Below are 20618 nucleotides of genomic sequence, written 5' to 3' on the forward strand. Positions count from 1 at the left end.
ACCTCCTAATTATAGAAACGCCCCTGAAGGACAGGCCTGTTAAAACGTCTAATTTCCAATTTCCAGTTTCCTGAAAATGCCGATCTACTTGTCCATGTCATGCACAGTTGTGTAGCTGATTGGCTCCTCAATGCTGTCTGGCGTCATTAAAGGAAATGTAAATTGTGGATTAATATTGATGGAAATTATAAATAAGTAATGAGTTGCACCTCTGGATTGGCTAAAATAACCAATTTTCAGATAGGTCCTGTCTTTATTATCGCATATGAATATCTGGTGGAATGGATCTCTGCTGTAATTACTGTATTACTGATGTACTCAAAGCTATTTAAGTTTTCCCCCCACCAAAAACTGTATATATTCACTACTGACTAGAGACTTGGAGAGAGAGAGAAAAGGACCTCAAGAAAGTTCCTTTTTTTTCCTTCTCTTTTTTTCTGTAACATAATTTTAAATATATAATAAGATATAATAAGAGAGTTATAAGTGTAGTTTTCTGGACATTTTCCCTCATTTTTGAAAATAGCTAATATTAACTCCCAGCTAATTTTCAGATCATCTCTTTATCACCTTTTACTTTTTTTTTTTAACTAAGTTTGCAGGACATTTCTTGCCAAGTTGCTCATTATGTTTTTTCCTGTGTTTTAGAAAGAAATCAAGGTGGTTTTCTGAAGTTTCAGAGTTTCATGTACCAGTGAAAGGCATTCGAAAGCAGCATAGAAACACTGATATCGATCCAGGTGTTTAAGGGTTAAACTCTTTGAATTTACTTGTCTCTGTTTTCTCTGCCTGAGAGTTTTTCATCCCAGTATCCCGCCGTCCTCAGGCCCCACAGAGCTCCCTTATCTCAGGAGAGGCTGTGTGTGCTGGATTGCTGAGTCACCTTTCGTGGGAGGCTGCCCTTATCTCCTAAGAAGCACAACATTCAGGCAGTTGGTTGCAAAAGGAGGAACTTTGGGCAGGAGAGCACTGTGGCCTGCTGTGTCTTCACGGCCGTATTACGGATTGCAGCAACGCTCGCTGACTTCCTCAAAGCCTCGCAGCCGGAGCTGCTTTTTCTGTGAGGTCAGAGGCTGTGGGTTATGGGCACGCAGGCAGGTGTGAAAAAAGCTGCAGGATGGCTAGCGACTCCTGAGGCCTCACAGGAGGGAATGCTGGGACTGAGATGTGACTCGGCGCTATCAGTGAACGCAGGGGTGTCCAATCGTGACTGTGGTGTTCCATGCCCCCAGAGATACTGTCCTGTCCCAGTGACACAGCAGCTTCACTCTGTGTGGGTCAAAGAGGCAAAACACAGTGAGGACAATGATTCAGGCGAGGTTTTAGATTAGTTATTGCAGAGGTGGAATCAATACTGCAGGCTGACGTGCTGATCATCATCCCAACGTCTCGCTATTACTAAAAATGTGTAAATTGTCGTTAGGAAGTGTGTGTGTGTCTGTGTGTAGTGAATGATTAGACCAAAATAAGATCAAACAATACAACCATACAAGTTAAGGGACCCCAGTGCACAGGAATTATAAATAGGCCTGCACTGTTGTGGAAAATGGAAAGGAACTGTACTTTATTCATCAGAGTAGCTGGGGCAAAATGCATGACGCTCCCTTCACCATGAATTACTACACGTCACAGTTTCGGACTGTGATAAATGGTGCGATTTTGGACATTTTTTCTACTGCTTAATTTTTTTGGCCAGATATTTGGTAATAACCTTTCTTTTTATTTTCCTTTTCTCTCTGTTTCCTGGCTTTTCTTTCAGGGTGCCTGATTTTTAGTGAGGCATTCGACTTTGCTAGTCAGGCTGCAGTTCGTCAAATCTTTACGTCAACATATGCCAGTTTCTGACCTACGCTGTCAGCTGGACTGCACCATGTCACTGTAATTGTGTTGGGGGGTATCAGATGAAAAGGTGAAATGTGTTTTAATGAAAAAAAAAAAGATTTTTTTTTTATTGTAAAGGCATAAATAGTAATGTATTTGAGTCAGTAGATAACTTGTTATGGTTAAATGTAGACCCTTTGTGGGCCCCCCATGGACCTTGGTCATCTGCAACCTTTGACCCCCCCCACCCCCTTTAAGGTGGATGTGCTTATAAATTAAAAAATTTCTGCAGAAGATTTAAAGGTTTTATAAGATAACTTAATTCTGTAGCCTTTAAGACTTTACTACAAGTGCAGGCTTTAATCCACGGATGCAATTCAAACTAAACATAACCCCCTGCTCCTTTAGGTTAATCCACAACCTGAAGCAAACCATGTTGCTGTAATTAATATCATTACCTGGCAAGTCTCAAAACATCATCAGGCGATGTAGCCGGTCGACTACCGAACAATAGGCTCCGGCTGGTTCTTATTTCATGGATCTTTAAGCAGTATTCACTGTTTCACATTTGGAAGCATGAGCAGCATGTAACCCTTAATTGGTTTCAACACCTTAATAAGTCAAAGGCGTTCAAGACTGATAATCACATTAAATAGTCCAATTTATCTAAAAAGTCAATTGCAAACTGAAAAACTCTCTTTCTTTAGGAATGCATTATGCTGTGAGGATGTCAGAGTAAATTAAATTCCCCTCTGCACACTAAAGCATCTATTTCCTTATGGTAATTATCTGCTGGAATAGACGTGTCACTAGAAGGAGTCAGGCATGCTTGACATTTAGCCTTTTTATGGAGCGGCGATGAGTAAAAATTAAGATGAGGAAAAGGAAATTAATCTCCAGCCCAGGCAGGCATTGAGAGATCCAGGAGGATAGTGGCTGAATCAATCATGATGTTTGTGAGGCTGTTTTGAAAAGGAGCCAGTGATGAGATTCAGACCACAGGCTGGAAAATCTGAGGAGGAGGAGGAGGAGGAGGGCGCTTTTAGCAAATAGAGTTATGATTGCTTTGAGAAGGTTCACACAGTTTTATTGGGTCTGAACACAACCAGCAAACATGCAAACTTTAGTACAATACCAATTTAAAAGAAACAGTTTGATGCTCGGAGAAATTTACTTTTTTCTCTGAGTGACATGAAAAAAAATATATTAGAATATAGTTTTGGGTTTTTTTTTTTCGTATCTGGGGAAAATGCTAGCCAGAAACAGGAAGCCTATAAAAGAAGTAAGGGTCTTAACATCAGTGACAGCATTCGTATTTAGCATTGAGGTTAATGAGGCGGGCATTACCAATCATATTTGTGCTGTTTCACCTTTGACTGAAAAATGCTTCTACAAAGTAAAAAACACACATTATGTGATGTTGACTCACTTTAAAAAAAAAAAAATCTAAATGTGCACCTTTGTTTTCCTAATTATATGTCCCCAAACTGATCATGATGATCTGGTTTGGTCCAATACATCTTTTCTAGTTTCCTTGTTCTGGACACATTATATTACAATTGCAATATTTTTATCTGTAGAGGTGCTGCCAGGTAGATTTTGCTGCCTTTAAACTCAGTCGAGTTAGACGTTACCCCCATTTCCAGTCTGTATACTAAGCTTAATTAATAATTTCCTGGCTGTAACTTCATATCCAGTACACTGATATGACAGTGCCATTCATGTTCTCATCTTACTCTAAGGGAAAATCAAATACATGTCTAAAAATGTAAAACTATACCTTTTACTGTCTAAAACATCTCCAAATGTCAGGGTGAAATAATGATCACTAATTAAATTGAAAACGTATACATTAATAGCAGCTAAAGTCTGTTCCTCAATCATTTACTAATGTGGTTCATAAGTACTGTTTGCTCTCTAAATTCAGGCCTAAAGTCAAGACTGTGCAGCACATTAATTGGTGGTTTTGAGACGTCAATCACTGACAGAGCTGCTGCTGTTGTTGTCGCTGATATGAGGCCAAAAGGAAGAGTGCACTCTGTAGATTTACTGGATTCACTACGACACAAAGGAAAGAATCAATCTCAACAAATCCACAGTGAATGTTGTTGTGATTAGTACCTCGCTTAAAGGACAAATTTAAAATCTTGACACATAAAATTTGGATTAATTGTGACCAATGTTGGGTAGTTACTGCGATGTGTAATCATTTTTTTATTCTACCTTTGTTATCACACTTGTTTCATTACACTCACTAAACCCAGTCAGGTTCTGTTACTGTTTTTGAAGATTTTTTTTGGGCTTTTATTGCCTTTCATCGACAGGACGGTTTAAGCGTGAAAGGGGGGGAGAGAGAGAGGGGGCGACATGCAGCAAAGGGTCGAGGCTGGAATCGAACCCGCGGTCGCTGCGGTGAGGATACAACCTCTTTTTATGGTTCTGTTACTTTGACAATAACGCTGTCTTAGCGGGAGTTTGATGGAGGGTTGATAATCAGTTTGCTCTCTGACCTCAGTGGAGGGACTGGCTTGGCGTGAGACACGATGGCTTGATGCAGGGCCTGTAAGTGTGGGGAGGCAGTTGTGTCAATCAAAAGAGGAGAAATAGGACTCCTGGTAACATCAAAGTTGTATTTTAATGTGTGTTCTTGACTGGCTTGCTAAAATTGGTCATTAGCCATTTAGGAGTCATTTTGGTTAGTTAAGAGTTGGAAGATGGGTGAAGCCCAAAGCCTCACTGTGAGGCATGCAGCCTCGACGCTAGCTGTTGACAGTCAGTTAACCCCTCAAAAATGTAGTCTTATTGCTCATTAAAATAATCTTTTGTTTTCTATTTCTGTGCATGGTCACTACAAATTATGTGAAATGCAGAGGATTTACAGATGTCTGAAGGTGACTGTGCTGAGTGTAGTAAGTAATGTATCTCACTAAAGCTGCACAGAGGGTCACAAGGTGTTCTTATTTTTACAAGGTGCGAGACAACTCAAAGGAAAAATTAAAAAAATACAGCTGGCCATGGATGTTAAGGGGAAAGAGCACACTGAAGAACTTAACTCAAGAAATATTCACAGTCATCACTCTGCTAAACAGCCCCGTCCTTCATTAGAAAAGCATGCAGTTAAAAAAATGTAATGTAAAAAGAAAAAAAAAAACAATGTAAGAGAAAATGGAACAATAGCAAAGCGTTAGCGAAAAAAACTCTTAATTTGCCAAAAAAATAGACCTATTGAGTCTGGTATCTGAAAAAAAAAAACACAATTGCTTATACAATATTGTTTTAAATGTTCCTAAAAATAAAAGAAAAAACTCATCTCTGATGTGATAATAACAAAAAATGATCTGCTCAGAAGCCATCCAAATCATCAGTTATTGTGCCCATATTTCGGTTAATTTTACAGTTTATCAGTTGTTCTGTGCTTTTGTTATTATGCATGGAATATAATATAAAGTATCCATAAAATATGCCATTCAGTAGTGGGTCGTCAGTTTATTCATTTTACTCAAAAAGGGTTCCCTTAAGGAAAAAGGCTGGGAACCACTGATGTAAATACATATTTTATTTATATTATTTTTATAATAATGTCATTACTTTTTCAATGTGTGATGTAATGAGTAACTGATTACATTTTTAAAGTAACTTGCTCATTACTGAGTACAGTACAGCCTATAAAAACAGGTGTACCATGTGTCCTGTAGCTCTGAAGTTTGCTTTGCAAAGTTTAGAAAATTAACCCCGATGATGTCTTATAAAAGAGGCTGAGTTGAGCTGCATTATGGGAAATGTAGGATATAGCACTTTGAAACCACAGAGACAAAACTCCGGTTATTTTTGCCTCTGCTTTTTTAATTCTGACCATTTAAAAAAAATTCTCCAGCTAGTTGCTCATCTTTATGCCAAATTGCAATACTTCATCATTAAAGTCCCTCTTTAATAACAATACATAGAAGATAATTAAGATCTGGATAAGAATTGTGAAGAATTAGTGATCATACAACCTTGTCTCCTCACAAAATAAACAGAGTGCTCAAGTAGAAATCCTCATGAAATGTAAATCTAAACAAACTATAGATGAAGAGAAACAGGAAAACCAGCTCATCCCTATTTCCTGTCGAAGCGTAAAGCTGCACAAACCACAGACATAAAGCTTTAGCTGGCAGACACTTCATAATAATGCCTATTTGCATTACAGGCACATCTACAGAAAACTAACACCTCTAAAGGATGTGTGCAGACTGCAGAATGTATTTAACATGTATATCCACAGCAAATTAGCTCGGGTTAATACCAAAATGTGACTCATAATAGAGCTTTTATAAAAGGCATTGTTTTTTATACTGTTAAATGCTGAATATTAGTGCAGAAAATCCTTCCCTAAATATTTTCTCAGTTTGTTCCCTCTTTGCCCTTCATGATGGAAACACACAGTGTGTGGGCTGAAACACAAACACACACACACAGCGAGCGAGTGAGTGAGTCAGTGAGAGAGCGAATGTTTAAGAGGACAATGCATGAGCTCACTACCCAGAGTTAGAAAACCACTCATCTAAATCAGGGAAATTATGATAATGGGGCATCTCATTATTCTCCAACTCACTCCGAATCAGTCACTGACATCACATCATTATAGACGTATTCATATAAACAGATTGGATGGCATAAAAAGGGAGCTGACACCTTCAAAACTTTCTCATCTGCTTTGTCTAATGCCTCCTGGCGTGTTTGTGTGTGACAGGAAGTGCAGGTCTCAGGAAGGGGTTGCAGGGGGTCACTGTGGTCAGCATTCGAGACAGAGGCGCTGCGTGGCCAAAAGTAGGACTCCCCGATTCTTTGATTAGTCTGTGAGAAACAAACAAAAAAAAATCATAAATTTGAGTCGACAAATTATCATTTATTTTGGATCAAGTAAAAATGAAACACCAAATATCTGCTTCTTTAAAAAAATAGCCACTTGTGTTACGAGTGAGCTTTGGCAAGCAAACCTTCTGAGGATGTCTGACCGTTGCAGCAGACAGTTAATCAATCCAAGTGCTTGTCTTCTTTTCTGTTTTGGGGAAAAAATATGGGAGGCCAGCCTAATCAGCAGAGGAAACAGATCTCAGGGGGTGTCAGGCACCAGGAAAATGGATCTAGGTTGTGAAAAACCACGATTACCACGAGCTGCTCTGGAATCAGCCATCTGGAGATGCCTGCTCCAAAAGCCGGTTAAGTTCGCTCAACTGGGGCCCAACTAGGAAACAGGTTTACACCTCCTTAACAGACAGCCAGCACTCCCAGAGCGGAGGGACGTCTGCTCTACACAGTCATGTGTGTTAAAGTGCGTACATGATCATTCACGTACACTGACATTATCACAGTTAAGCTGACTGTTAAATGCTTTTTAAAATGTTCTAAAAAAAAATCCACTGCCCTTGACACCATGTAATAAAATCAGAAATCTGCTGTGAAATCTCCCCTGTGCGAGAATGTTTTTTTTGCCCTCAAATTAACCTCCTTGTCATTTTCTCCTCGGTTTTCCAAGACTTCCAATTTCCCTCCTGTCTGTCTTTAGGAACGACATCCAATGTTTTCTAATTTCTGACAGAACATTTCCAATTACTGTAGTCTTTACCAACTGACCATTAACTTGTATCTCACCAGCCCACTCATCCAAAAAAAAATAAGATACACCCTCAGCTGATGCAAATGCCCACAGCCTAAAGTGATGCCAGTCAAATACAAACCGGCGCAAAAAAGAGAAGCTTAGACACAACTCCAAATAAAAAAACAGAAGAATATCAAAAAAACGTGTTATTCATTATTTATGATATTAATTAAATAGTTTTTCCCCATGTGTGCAGAATTTGTTAATAACACTGTGGCTAATTTTTTCTTATTTTATGCTACTTCTACAAACAAATTAACACAGATATCATGTCTTTTTTGTTGATATGACAGGATTTATTTTACTATTTGTGCCTTTGGTTGAACCTGAATTAAGGTGCCATTATGCGCCCCTATTCTTTTCTTTTTTGTGTGTGTGACATGTGACAATGATTTAGGTTCGAGATGTTGCTTAGCAATGATTGTAGTAATAGTCAAGACGGTTTCACTGTTTCTAAAAAGACTGCTTGTTTTTTTTAAAAATGTATTTGTATTTTTTTCTTTCAAAAGCACCGTATACTAAATAGGTGAAATATGATTGTTAAATTAAATACTGATTGGAAGATGTATCAAATATTTTAAATTATTCATCTACTAAATATAATCTAGTGTAGTCGTGGTGTTAATGAAGATTACTCTGAGCTATATCTTATTTCCAAATGAGCAGCAGTAAAATATGGGCACATCTGTGTGGTGAAGTCTAACCTGAGGCGTGATGTGCAGTGGGGTGCATTAGAACGCCCTCCAGTGGACATTTGTGATTATTCTTGTCCGATGTTACACCCATAAAATAATCAGATGCACTGAGGATAATACTGGGGGAAGAAACTTAACAGTGGATACAACAGAATATTAAAAGAATAAAAAAAAATGAAGATGATGACAGATTTTTGAAATAATTGCAAGCAGTAAATAAACTGTTTTCTTTGAGTCCTTGTCAGATAGTGGTTTATTTTGCAGCCTAAGCCTAAGTGGCTTCATAAAAGTCACTGAGTAGACTCACCCAGAGAAGCGTGCAGGACTGGAGACAGCTGGGACAGAGACTGCAGCATCAGCAGCACAGTTAGCGTAAGCAGCCCTGCCTGTATATCCGGGGATGGTGGTTCGGCTGGCACAAATCATAAGTTTACTCATTATTTATCAGGATCTGCTACGGGAGGCTGAATATTACCATGTGAGAGGAATTTCAAAGGTAAAAGCTGTTTCAGAATCTGCTTTAGTCACCCAGGGTGTAATAAAAAATATCTTCAGTGCAAAATAAATTTCATGCTGAATTAATAGAGCTTGAGATCCTCAGTGAATGTGTGTGTGTCATAAAGTGTGTCTCACCGTGCTGTGGGCACAACAACGCTCCTCCTCAGGGTCAGTGGGAGAAAGACCTCATCTATGTTGTCAATGTTATCCATGTTCTCAGATCCTATCGTACCACTGCATGAGAACACGTGCATAAAGGTCAGCTCTGAGGACACAAACCTGGACATAGCATTAATGAGCTCATACCAACATACATGTGTGTGTGAGATACTTGCAAACAGGAAGTACTCACGTGTACAGAGGAATCTGACCTGACCTCGGACATCCACTGCAGCTGGAAAGATCAGAGAGGTATATTGCTTTTAAGCAATATCACCGTTAATGTAACCACCTCTAAGATAAGAACTTGTTATTAGAAACTTACAATGATACGGGTTTCTTGGCATCGCTCCTCCGTCGAAGCTGCTGCCTGCTCCACTCAGCTCCAATAGACTTGGAGAGAACAGCAACACCAGATCTTATAGGTGACTTTATTAAGACACACTGATCTCATAACCCAGTACAAATATAAGTAGACATGTGACAGTGTTCACGCTGGTTAGTGCTCCATGCAGTCTTTTATCATCAGTATTCAGTACTATTAGTATCATTACTACATTGGTTTGAGGACATCAAAGGATAATTTTATAAATCCTTAATATACTCTAACTTCCTCTCGAGGATGAACTAATCTCTGTTCATCAAAACTACACATTTGGGCAATTTTTTAATATTAAAAACATTTCTTCATGCCTCCAAACAGCTTAATGCTCCTTCCATTTACCTCTGAAGTCAGAGGTCAGAGTTTGGAACGACGTCACACCCGATTTAATTGCATTCCAGTCGGAAAACCAGGATGTTGTTAGCAATACCTGTTCCAGTTAGGGATACCAGCTAATAACAACACTGTAGCAACAAGTCCACAGATAGAGATGAGACAATACTGTGTGTGAGACTCTATTAATGAGTTGGTGAATATACTCTTTTTTCTGAGTTGAAAATCTGCTTCAAGGGCAGTCCAGTTGAAATTCATGATGGGGTTGTGGGAAATTCCAGCACCATAATTGCATGCCTTTGTTAAAAGTCAGTTCTGATTGGTAAGTTTCAGCATCATACAGATTGTTATTTCTGAAGAGCAGAGTGTTGCTATGGTTATCAGACCATTGCTATGGGTGTATGGCTGTATATAAAGTTTACACAGCCACGGTCACTACACCTGCTGTTTCTTGTTTTGCCATAGTGAATTGACGTGGTCAGTTCCTTAGGCATACGACATAACAAAGCCTAAATGTCAGAATCCTTATTTTTGAGACAATGGTACACAGCACTTCCAAAGCAGAAATGCTCAGTCATGGCACTGACTGCTTTTTTCACTCGTGATATGTCTTGTATGTGGCAAACACCATATGGACATGTTAAGATGGCTTAAAACTTGATTTTCACTGGAGGGGGTCTTAAATATATAGAGTCACAAATACATAATTTTATTTTTAATTCCCGAAAACAGCTGGGCACTGTAGCTTTCAGCAACCATTGCTCACACATTAGTAAAAAAAAGGGACTATTTTAAGCTGTGGATTAATACACATTTTTTAACTGGTTTTATGAGGAATAACAGCACAGTGGTGTATGTCAGATTGAATCAAAATGAATTACAGTGACTATGTTCATCGTGATGAACACTCAGTGCAGTGAGTACGGCTCATTGATGTTTTTTTAGTCGTTTTTGAACATCACTGAAAGTCAATGGTACAGAGAAATAAGCCATAAGGGCAGATTGCATTGCTTTGGGGAGTTCTGTGTGTTCCAGTGGGGTGCTGCACAGTTGGGCTGATGCGGTGGGAAAAAAACACACAGCACGGCATAAAGAGAGAGCTGTGTTGTGTCGCAGTCGATTGTGCTGACCAGCCCAGTGTGATTCTGTGTGGCTGTCATGAGGAAGAAGTTGAAATTCTGTAAAATACAGGCATCCAAGTGCTTCCAAATAATAAGCGGAGGACCAGAGTAGCAGAGCGAATTCAGGACCACAGCTCACTGAGACCACTGAAAACGCCAGCCAATGTTCTGCAGCTGAGGTGTCAGAAGCCAACAGGGATAAAAGGAGGGCGAGTTCTCGCATTTGATGGCAAAAAAAAAAATAGAATATCACCAAGCTTATCCTTTATCTCCCTCCCTCAGTCTCTATGCTACACTTAACATTGTGTGCCAAGAGATCAAAACCGACGGGAAAGGTTGCATTGTTTTAAAAGCACAAGGGGCACATTGCTGTAATAATAAAACTAAACTGGATTTAGTGAATATGGAGGAATTAGAGACAGTTATGTGGAAAAACCGAATCCGACACATTTATCGTTTTTCACTAAAACCAAATATAAAAAGGTTATATTTCTTGGTCGGTAATGTGTTTTTAATTCTGAGCAACAATAACAGTTTGTTTTTTATTCTCACAGTAATTACTTTCGGCTAACACAATTAGATTGATTTGTCTTGATAATGAATTACCCTCTTGAAAACAACCAGTGCTTAATACCTTACAGCTGTTATACTCAATGAAATAGTTTGTTTCAGCCATGATATATTAGCACCTCTCTCCAGAGTCATCAGTTTTTACAAAGTCAGATTCCCTCGAGTTAGTCAAGGCGAGGCAAAACCTCTTGGAGAGAAAGAAAACAACTGAGCTGAAGCTGCAGCACTGATTGCCACAGTTTGCTCACCTGCCACAGCTGAGGTCGACTACTGTAGCGCCTCGATGAGGGACGCTCACTCACTGGGTCCGCCATTTTCTCTAGAGTCGTTTCTGGTGCCTTCAAGCGCCGGGGCAACTTAGTGTCCCAGCCAACTTCCTCATAACTCCTGCAAACGAACAGGAAACTCCAGCCATTAAAGATCAGTACCAGAGTGCTGCGAGTGTAATTGATTAACTTCATTCCCGAAAGTTATTAGCTTTAATTTGAATTCTTAAACAGCCCCCTTCGTTGCACAAAGTATATTAGACAGCTTATTAACTGGGGAGCCAATTCCTCCCAGAGGCTTTAAGCAAGGCTACAGTCCATCGACATGATTTCATTGAGCAGCAATTAACACAACAAGAGGACATACTGCTCCCCCGATGACATCACTGGAGCACAAAATCAAACCTACTCACTCTCAATAATCCTCAAAGCACAACGACAGGCTGTGAGGACTCCACGTAATGAATTATGTGGGAGGTGGGCTTTGTTTAGCTTCACTGTTACAGAAGGGAGACAATTAAAGGGCGCTTTGCTCTGACCTCTGTGTGGCAGAAGTGTATCTGAAGCGATGAACTGCCGCTGAGTTGTCTGTCCACAATCTGAGACCAGAAGAGAAGCCATCCTTTAAAAATAAAAAAAAATCAATACTCAGTGTTTTATTATGTTGTCAGTGCTTTCATTTTGTATGTTGAAAATCGGGCAGCAACTGCCAAAAACAAAAATAGGAGATTAGGATGCAAGTTGCTAAGTGGTCACTAATTAGTGTTGACATATTTTTTTTTTGTCTTTCTCTTTTTGTTCAACATAAACATTATGTGTGTTGAATATGAATACTAAATACTAGTACTACTAGTATCTAGTTTGGAGAATGCAGAACTTGTGTGAACATAGTTGGTGGCCAAAATGTAAAAAAAAAAAAAAAAAAAAAAAAAAGATTTGATTTGTTGACTGTAGAACAACATGAAGAACTCTGGACCTGCATCTTATGTAGGTATAAATGGCTCATTCAACGTTAACAAACATGCAGCAGTTCTTATTTTCAGGTGATTATACACAAATGAAAACATAGTTATGAAAATTATATACTATTCCTGCCAATAGATGCACCTTAATCCCACACACTGCACCTTTAAAATCTCATATAAGTGGACCATTAGTTTTAACATTAACAGTCATGCCTCTTACTCCTAATGATCCTGCAAAAGACCTCTGATACTCTCTTCTGAATGCAAATGTTAGACCAGTCTGCACAAATTCATCTTAACTAAAATCCCTGCAGTAACTGTAAATTAATAACGAGATCAAAATAAGAAATTACAATATCTATCAGAACATCAAATAAAATAAAACTAAGAGTTTACAGCCACACATGCAGCTCTGTGAGGCTGTCTTTCAAAACAGCCGTGTTTTGAGCTCAATGTTAACATCACTAAATCGTCGCAGATGCGAGCATGCAAATGTTTCGGTATATGTTTACCATAAATTGCATGTTGCATGTTTGTACAGTAGCACTAAACACAAAGTGCAGCTGAGGCTGACAGGCAGCCAGCTTTGATGACCTGCCTAACATTGTGTTGCACGGCCTGCCTGTGTTTTAGTGCATACAAACATTTTATTAAGGGTCTACGTTATGTATTTTATTGCTGCTTGTGGCCATTGCTGTTTCCTGTTGCTATTGCTGCTCTGCTTAGTTGTGTGTTGTTGCTTCATACTAAATGCTTGGCTGTTTTTTTTTTTTTGTTAAAATGCTATATGTTGTTCTGTTGTTTCTTGTTGTTTTTGTTCTGTCTTGAGAGTTCCTGTTTGTAGCAGCTGTTGCTGTCTTCATGGTGTCCTGCTGCTGTTGCTGTGTGAACTTTATCATTTTACAGGTTTCAAAACATACTGCCAAAGGGCTACAGCTGAAAATTAGCCCCATGGGTAACACTGGCACATTTACAGAAATGCTGATGAATGAAAGAAAGAATGAATGAAATGACAGGTTGCCATTTGTTTGGTGTAAACCAAAGTGTTAGACAGAGTCAACTTCAGGTCTGATGACGGTGCTTGATGAAAGTAAACAGGGCATGAATGTGTACCAAGTATGTAATCCAGTTGTTGAGACATTTACCCAACAGACCACAACCCTGGATATCTAATCACTGCATGAAGAGATCACTAGTCATTAGGCTTTACTATGAATATCTGTACTAAATATCACAGCAATCCATTTTTTAGGTATTTTATTCTAGACCAAAGTGATGAACAGATGATCAAAACTACCACCCCTAGAGCGATGCAGCTAGCATGCCAAAAAAAACAAACACAAAATGTCAAAACCTTGTCTAAATGACTAATGCAAAACAAAAGCAAAGATAAAAATCCACACGTACTCTGTTAAGTGGATCTGAATGAGTCAATCAGACAATTTGATGTTTTCAGGCATCGACAAGTAGCAGAGTGTTCAGTGCTCTCCGCCCACGTCTCAAACTGTCTAAACACTGTCATCAATCAAGCCTCCATTCACTAGATAACACTTTAACTCTTCGCTACAGCTGAGTATGGCAAGATTCTCCTAAAGCGCAATAATGTATGTCAAGATAATTATGATTACTTCAATAAGCAGCCTCAGAAACAACATAATAAAGCATGATTATGTTCTCATAGTGAACACCTGCCTAAATAACAATGGGCTAATGTGATGCTTTATCATGTGTGCTGAGGCCCTAAAGGCGTGTTTATGGATTACTCCTTCATTCTTAATATGTGTTTGTGTTATGATGGCAATATAATTAATTGACCAGTGATCTAATAAAATGTAATAACTATTTTTTTTCTAGAAACAAAGCCAGTATTAGTTTAAGCGAATGTTTGTGGTGTCTGCAGTAGATTAAATATAATATATATAATGAAAATGTGCTCAGAGAGTTAAACAGGAAACAATAAGTGAAATGAAAATAAAGATCTGTTGGGGTGCATGTAGTAAATGCATGCTGTTTTGCAGAACAGTTAAGAAGGAAAGCCAATTCAGTCATCACCCACCTGAGGTGCAGGGAGTTTATCAGTGAATCTGCTGTGTGACGTTGCTTTAGTTGACGTCTTCACTGAGTGTGGATGAACTTTAACAGGATCGGTTGAACCTAAAGATGACACAACAGCGATTAAGTATCTGGGACACAGGCAAATTGTGAATTAGAATAACTGTAACTATGTGCAGTAATTATTGTTCTCAAGGCCAGATTACCCCAGGAGGGGGGCCTGAGGCAGAAATCAGCCATGGGCCCTTATTGACCCCCCCAGAACCTCCCATTCTGCTCCGCGAGCTGTGTGTGAATCCCATTGCCTTACAGAGCACACAGCAGACTACAAATGGCATTTTAATAATACAGTGTTACTCCCGGAGACACAGACAGCAGCTACCACTCCTGTTCTCTATAAAACTACCTGCCCAAGGTTTGTGTCAGTCTGTTTGTGATAACTGAATTTAACTGAAGTTAATAATCCAACATAATTGATGCAACATGTAAGCACAGTATCAACATCTTTCATATTAATAAGGGTTTACATTTATTAAACCAAAAAAAAAAAAAACACAGGTGGCTAACAAAAGTCAAAATTAAACCAATATATCTTACACTGACACAAATGGCTCCAACTTTTACATCGGCAGATGCTGCGTCACTTGTCAGTAACTACCGAACAACCATCTTTGCTCACCAACAATTAGCTGAGTTTGAGACTCAATTTGCTGCACATTAAAATACAGCAACAAACATTATGCTTACACTGTCTAATATCTGTTGACACAAGATACTTGCAGTCATCCTGTTCTCTCTACCATGCATCATAAATAATGTGCCTTCACTGATACTACTGCTGTTGAATGACCAGGAGGGGGCACTGCAGCACCCAAAATCTTTAAACTATTTTTAAGTAACCCAGGCAGAAGGCAGAACCCCAGAGGTGATTAAACCCCTTCTATAAACAGTATACAGGTAGAAATGCAGGAGCCACTTTAAAGGAATACTCCCCCTAAATGAACATTTTTTTCCTGTTACATTGAATTTGTGAAGAAAACTTTTGATCTCACATGCCTCCACTGTAAAAGAGGAATACCTCCCCCAAAAATAAGCATTCTTGATGAATTAAAGTCATAGGGGTCTTCATTTAACAACAAAACTATATGAAAGCACAGTTTACAAACTCTCACACAGCCAATGCAGTAACATTATCCAATACCCCTTTTCCACCAAAAGCAACACTTAAATGCAATTATTTTTATATATGCGGGAATAACTGCAAAAAATAGGTGATAAACTGTTCAATAAGTAAGCATTTCACATAAACGGTGTCACGCACGGACTGGTAATTGGCCAGCACTGTTTATGCGAAAGTGTTATATATATTACAGTGCTATGTAAGATTTATTTTTTGTGAAGATTTATTTTATTTAGTAGATTATTCTTTTTATTGTATTTGGTAGCCTCTCTATTCTTATTCTATTCTCTGATTTATTTAGACAAATGTGTTAATTTCATTCATGGTAAATTCATACATTATACTGTATGCTCCCTTTTAAATTAAAATTAGGAACTAAGTGATGTGGTGCACTTTCCCTTTAAGGTCAAGGGTGGTTTAGATCGCAGAGTGATATGAGAGATGTGATGTAATGAATCACCTTGCTGTGTGTTCAGTTGAGATGTTGTTATCCTACTGATGAAGCGGACATTACAGTGATGGAGACATTGAGAAGACATTGTCCCTGTGCTTTCCTCACGCACAGCCCTTAGGTAATTTAATTTATGAAGTTAAGGCTGCAGGACGGCAGCCTTGCACTAGCAAAAATGCATGTGTTTGGGAAGTACCGAGCATAAGACTAAATAAATGAGACTTGGATCATATGCATGAGTTGTGTGAGTTTGTTTTGCTACAGTTTTACAGTTTTCCTCACAAATTCAGTGTAAAACGGAATAATTGACATACAAATGATCATTTGGGGGTTGAAGTATTCCTTTAAGGCTTTATTAAGGCTGCAATGTTTTTTCCTTATTAGATATGAAAGGGTGGATGCACATGCAGCGACTGGCAGCAGTGGTGTTTGTGGCGTTTACTTATAATTTTACTTATTTTGAAATTGTTTGTTGAAAAACATGTGTATGTGATTTGCAGGGTTACTACAGTGTACTGTGATATCCCTGTTGTGTGTTCAACAGAGCAAATTCTGACCACATCCAAACACACTCAGCATCACAGAGGTGAAACCATCAACCAGTGAGGGCAGTGAAATACTGCGCTGTAGGTAAGCCGGCCTTGAATGCTAATACACACTCGCCAACTTCATAACTCTGACCTGCACAGAATCTGATATAAAGTGTGATAGACAACAGATAGAAGTATTAATATCAGTGGTGTTATTTGAGGCAAATGTAAATATAAGCTGTTATTTTACCGCTGAGTCTTGCTCTCAAAGCTGCATCGGGGATCCTCCTGGAGTTCCAGGCCTTGTCTTTCCTCAGGTCCTCACAGATAACAGAGGAGTCTGGGGCAGTGTGTGGCCTCTCCCTCAAACCTGGAGGGACCCACAGGGCAGAGGGCACATGCTGGAAATCTATGAATTTCTGTCGACCCTTGACCCCCAAGACCACCTCCGCTCCGGCACTCAGCTGACCGCTGCAAGGATCCAACAGGGGGATGTCGTCTCGTGAAGGAGCGAGGTTGACGTGCTCAGTCGGAGGGTGACATCTACCAAAAGGAGAGTCTGCACGTCCAGATTTTAGCCCATCTCCACCAGCAGCTCCGTACAGGCTGGAGTTCAGCCGCCTGATGACATGCAGCTCTCCAGAGAACGCCTTGAAGGGATCCAAAACTGCTGTCATTATTACAAGGGGAGAAACTCACAGTGTGTGTGTGTGTGTGTGTGTGTGTGTGTGTGTGTGTGTGTGTGTGTGTGTCTACAGTATGTGTGTGTTTGACAGCGCAGGTCATAGATCTGCTGTCAGGCATAATGATGCAGTGAGCACTGGTTGCCCAGAGACTGTCTTTGTTTGCTGCTCAGATCAAATTACTGACACACAGAGAGGAGACACAACCTGTTGGCTTTGGAGGTGTGTAGCTCCACATACCTTAACACAGTTTTGTGTAAACATTTGGTCTGTGTTTGTTATAATAATGGAGAAAAGAAATCTAATAAACATCCCCCGGTGTCTATTGTGGATGCCACACACACACCAATAATTTATCTCAGGGGAGCATTCAGGACTGTGTACTGTTATGTTTTGGCAACCTACAACTACCAATTGATCACACTGACCAAATAAAAATGTTTTGTCGGTCGTCTGGGGCGGCTATTGTCCCTGGAAAATTACTCCACTCAAATGTGTTTTGGTGGCAAATAATAATGAGAGGTCTCGGCCCCGCCTCAGGGTTTACTGAACTGCCCCTCCCAAGAGAATGCTACATTTCTGCTTGTGATGGGTTAGGAATAGTTTATTTTCTTGAGAAAAGAAGACAGAAGATTACGGCTTTGCCTCCAAAACACCACTAGATGGAGTACCAGAGCCTGTATTGTCAGATAGTAACACCAGAAAACAGGCCTGCGTGTGCCTTCCTGTCCCTCATGAATTAAATGAAAAGTCCACAAATATCCCAGCAAAAAATATTATTCCCCCTTGTAATATTATGATGATACATTATGAAATTAAAAACACCATTATGGCGCAACAAGGTGACCATGAGCCCAATACTGAATACCTCAGACACACTTTGAAGTCCCTGAAGAAATATTAAAGTAATTTTCCTTCCATGCACGCAGGCTCAACAACAACCAGAAATGGTGTTAGTTGACTTCAAATCTGAGTCGTGTTTTTAAAGTTGACAGTAAACTAAATGAAAATTATGTAAATCGCATGGATGTAAAAAAAGTGTTTTCACAAATGGTGTAATCCGGTGAATGCGCCGGCTTGAAAGAGCTGTCTTATATTCAGTGGAGCAAAAAAAAAAAACCACCAAATACTAATGTGCCTCGTTGCCTATTAATTAGTTTGCTCGGGTTGTCTGAAATGTAATGTGCAGATGTAAATATTCCACATAAATATATAGGCACTGTTTGTGCATTTATATAAATAGTGAAAGCACCCCGGCTAGGTGGCATTTTTCTTGGGAGAGGATCCATGTTAATGTGTCAGTGGCGATGATGGTGATGCTTGCTGATAGATGATTTTTACTCAGGCTGTCATTAGCAAATGTAAACACCCAAGAGCTGTTTAAAAGGATGTGTTAAAAATAGCCTAATTAGAGTTATTCTGATAACTGAGTGGTGAATATGCCCGACTCCCACACAATGTTCCTCCACAAAAGGAGAGCACAAATGACACTTGTGAGATCTGATGTGGGCTCCTTTTGAAATTGCTCTCCAGATACGAAAAAAAAAAAAATAAGCCATTTGTTGCGTCAGACTTCTGTCTCATGAGAGCTGTGCTGATTGTTCTTTCATACATTTCTAATGAATTAGGTTATATAGGTCCAGAGGTCCACATGATTTATTGCATTTGGAGTCCATTAATTATTCCCATATCAGAAATTCCTCCACATTCTCCCCCAGTGCTTTGCATCCCAATTATTTCAGGGGGATTTCTGTTGTTGCAGGAATTTAAATACCAGCCTCAGCCTCTCCGAGAAGGCTGGATTTTTCGCAGGGAATCAGATATTGCTGGAGTGAGGAGTCATTACCATTGAAGCAGCCCTTGTTACTGAATCCTGTGTTATTAGTCAGCTTGTCTGCCATTCTCCAGACTCCTCTACAGTCTCAGAAATTATTTAAATCTCACATTTTGCCCATGGTGCTAGGCCCGATGCTACACAGCCATTAATTTGTCTGCATTCATCTGAGGGAAACTGTTGCTCTGGATTAAGAGGCATTGTCGTTGCTGCTGCTGCTGCTGCTGCTGCTGCTGCAGCAGAGGGTCATCAAAGCAAAGTCACAATTGCGGTGTTGTGGCTGAAGACAATATGGGCTGATGCTGCTCTGGGCAGGGCATTATTTTTGTTAATCAGACAACAGGGCTGAGGGTGACCCAGGATGACACCTCGGGATCAGACAGGCAGGGCCGGGAGGAGATATGGCCAGCGGGCACGGGGAATGGATCATCCAAGAGTGGAGAGGATGCTTCAGAATGCAGACAGACAGCATCCTTCATTGCAAACTGTGCTCACCGCTTCAAGAAATTAAACAGATAAATAGGAAGAGACGACAGACAGATATTAATGTTTGCAATTGGTCTTGTCATTGGTATAGAAAGCTTTGATGCATTAGGCTCCTGCAGATACGGCTGTAGCTCATGAAAGTCACACCCATGTGAAGCCTCTCTTTGTGTGCTTGATACACAATTCACTTTGTAACAAAGAAGCCAAGCCACATCTGATGCTCAATGCATCCACTTCTGGGTTTATGTCCATATGTCTTGTAAACTGATGAAAATGCATGATCATATTTATAGCATAAGGGCCTTAAGTCATAGCTCATGGGTCATATTCATCACACTGTAAAGGCATGGAATTGATTAGCGCCCGATGACCATGCATGCATTAGATTAGAGGGCAAATTGGCTGAAGTGAACTCTGTCTCATGCTGTGTGCGGCACCCTCAACCATTTGGAAAAATCCAAACAGAGTGCAGAGATGAAGCTCCCACGAGCGGCAGTGGTAGCCATGTCCTCAGAGAGTGGCCCAAGGCTTTATTGTAGTGCTGCTTCCCTGCCCTCGGTTGCTGCAGCTCTCCGCTTGTCACACTCAGTTAGCTCAATGAAGTAATGAATATGCCGCTGTACATTTTTCATGAGGGTGGTGGGAGTGAAAAATCTGCTCTTTATAATGCTTTTAATATGGAAGTTTTCACACACACTCTTCCCCCGCAAAGCACCCTCTGGGCTATCATGATGCCGCATGACCATGATGTTTAATGTTAACATTCCCCAGGGGAGAGTCAGCATAATGCAATGTCACTTTCAGTGATGAATATGTTGACTACAGCAGATATACAAGCAGCTGTAAATCATGAGTAAGTTGTGATGGCAGTGGTTGTCTCTTTGCAAAGAAGACAGGGGCTCCACTGGAAATAACTGGTGGGGTAAAAAAAACTCTTACTGTACTGTGAGT

At 39.8% G+C, this 20618-nt stretch overlaps 1 protein-coding gene across 1 annotated transcript; it reads right to left on the bottom strand.

The window, feature by feature from the left end:
- Positions 1 to 4285: 4285 nt before the first annotated feature.
- On the bottom strand, positions 4286 to 17341 carry LOC121954882 (spermatogenesis-associated protein 48). The gene is made up of 10 exons (XM_042502619.1): positions 16915 to 17341; positions 14508 to 14605; positions 12026 to 12108; positions 11469 to 11607; positions 9140 to 9207; positions 9008 to 9049; positions 8791 to 8889; positions 8465 to 8569; positions 6552 to 6657; positions 4286 to 4381 (listed from the first exon to the last, which is right to left on the bottom strand). The coding sequence occupies exons 1-10, from the start codon at positions 17339 to 17341 to the stop codon at positions 4286 to 4288; spliced, it is 1263 nt and encodes a 420-aa protein (XP_042358553.1).
- Between the last annotated feature and the right edge of the window lie 3277 nt (positions 17342 to 20618).

This window comes from Plectropomus leopardus, chromosome 15, assembly GCF_008729295.1.
Source record: "Plectropomus leopardus isolate mb chromosome 15, YSFRI_Pleo_2.0, whole genome shotgun sequence".
NCBI classification, from domain to species: domain Eukaryota; kingdom Metazoa; phylum Chordata; class Actinopteri; order Perciformes; family Serranidae; genus Plectropomus; species Plectropomus leopardus.

What these genes read in the sequence shown, in the direction of transcription:
- LOC121954882 (XM_042502619.1), bottom strand. Translation starts at nt 17,341, where the DNA reads ATGACAGCAGTTTTGGATCCCTTCAAGGCGTTCTCTGGAGAGCTGCAT. An exon ending in GCCAAGAAACCCGTATCATT is followed by an intron (nt 9,050 to 9,139) that starts GTAAGTTTCTAA and finishes TGATCTTTCCAG; the next exon opens with CTGCAGTGGATGTCCGAGGT. An exon ending in AGTCCTGCACGCTTCTCTGG is followed by an intron (nt 6,658 to 8,464) that starts GTGAGTCTACTC and finishes TGTTTCTCACAG; the next exon opens with ACTAATCAAAGAATCGGGGA.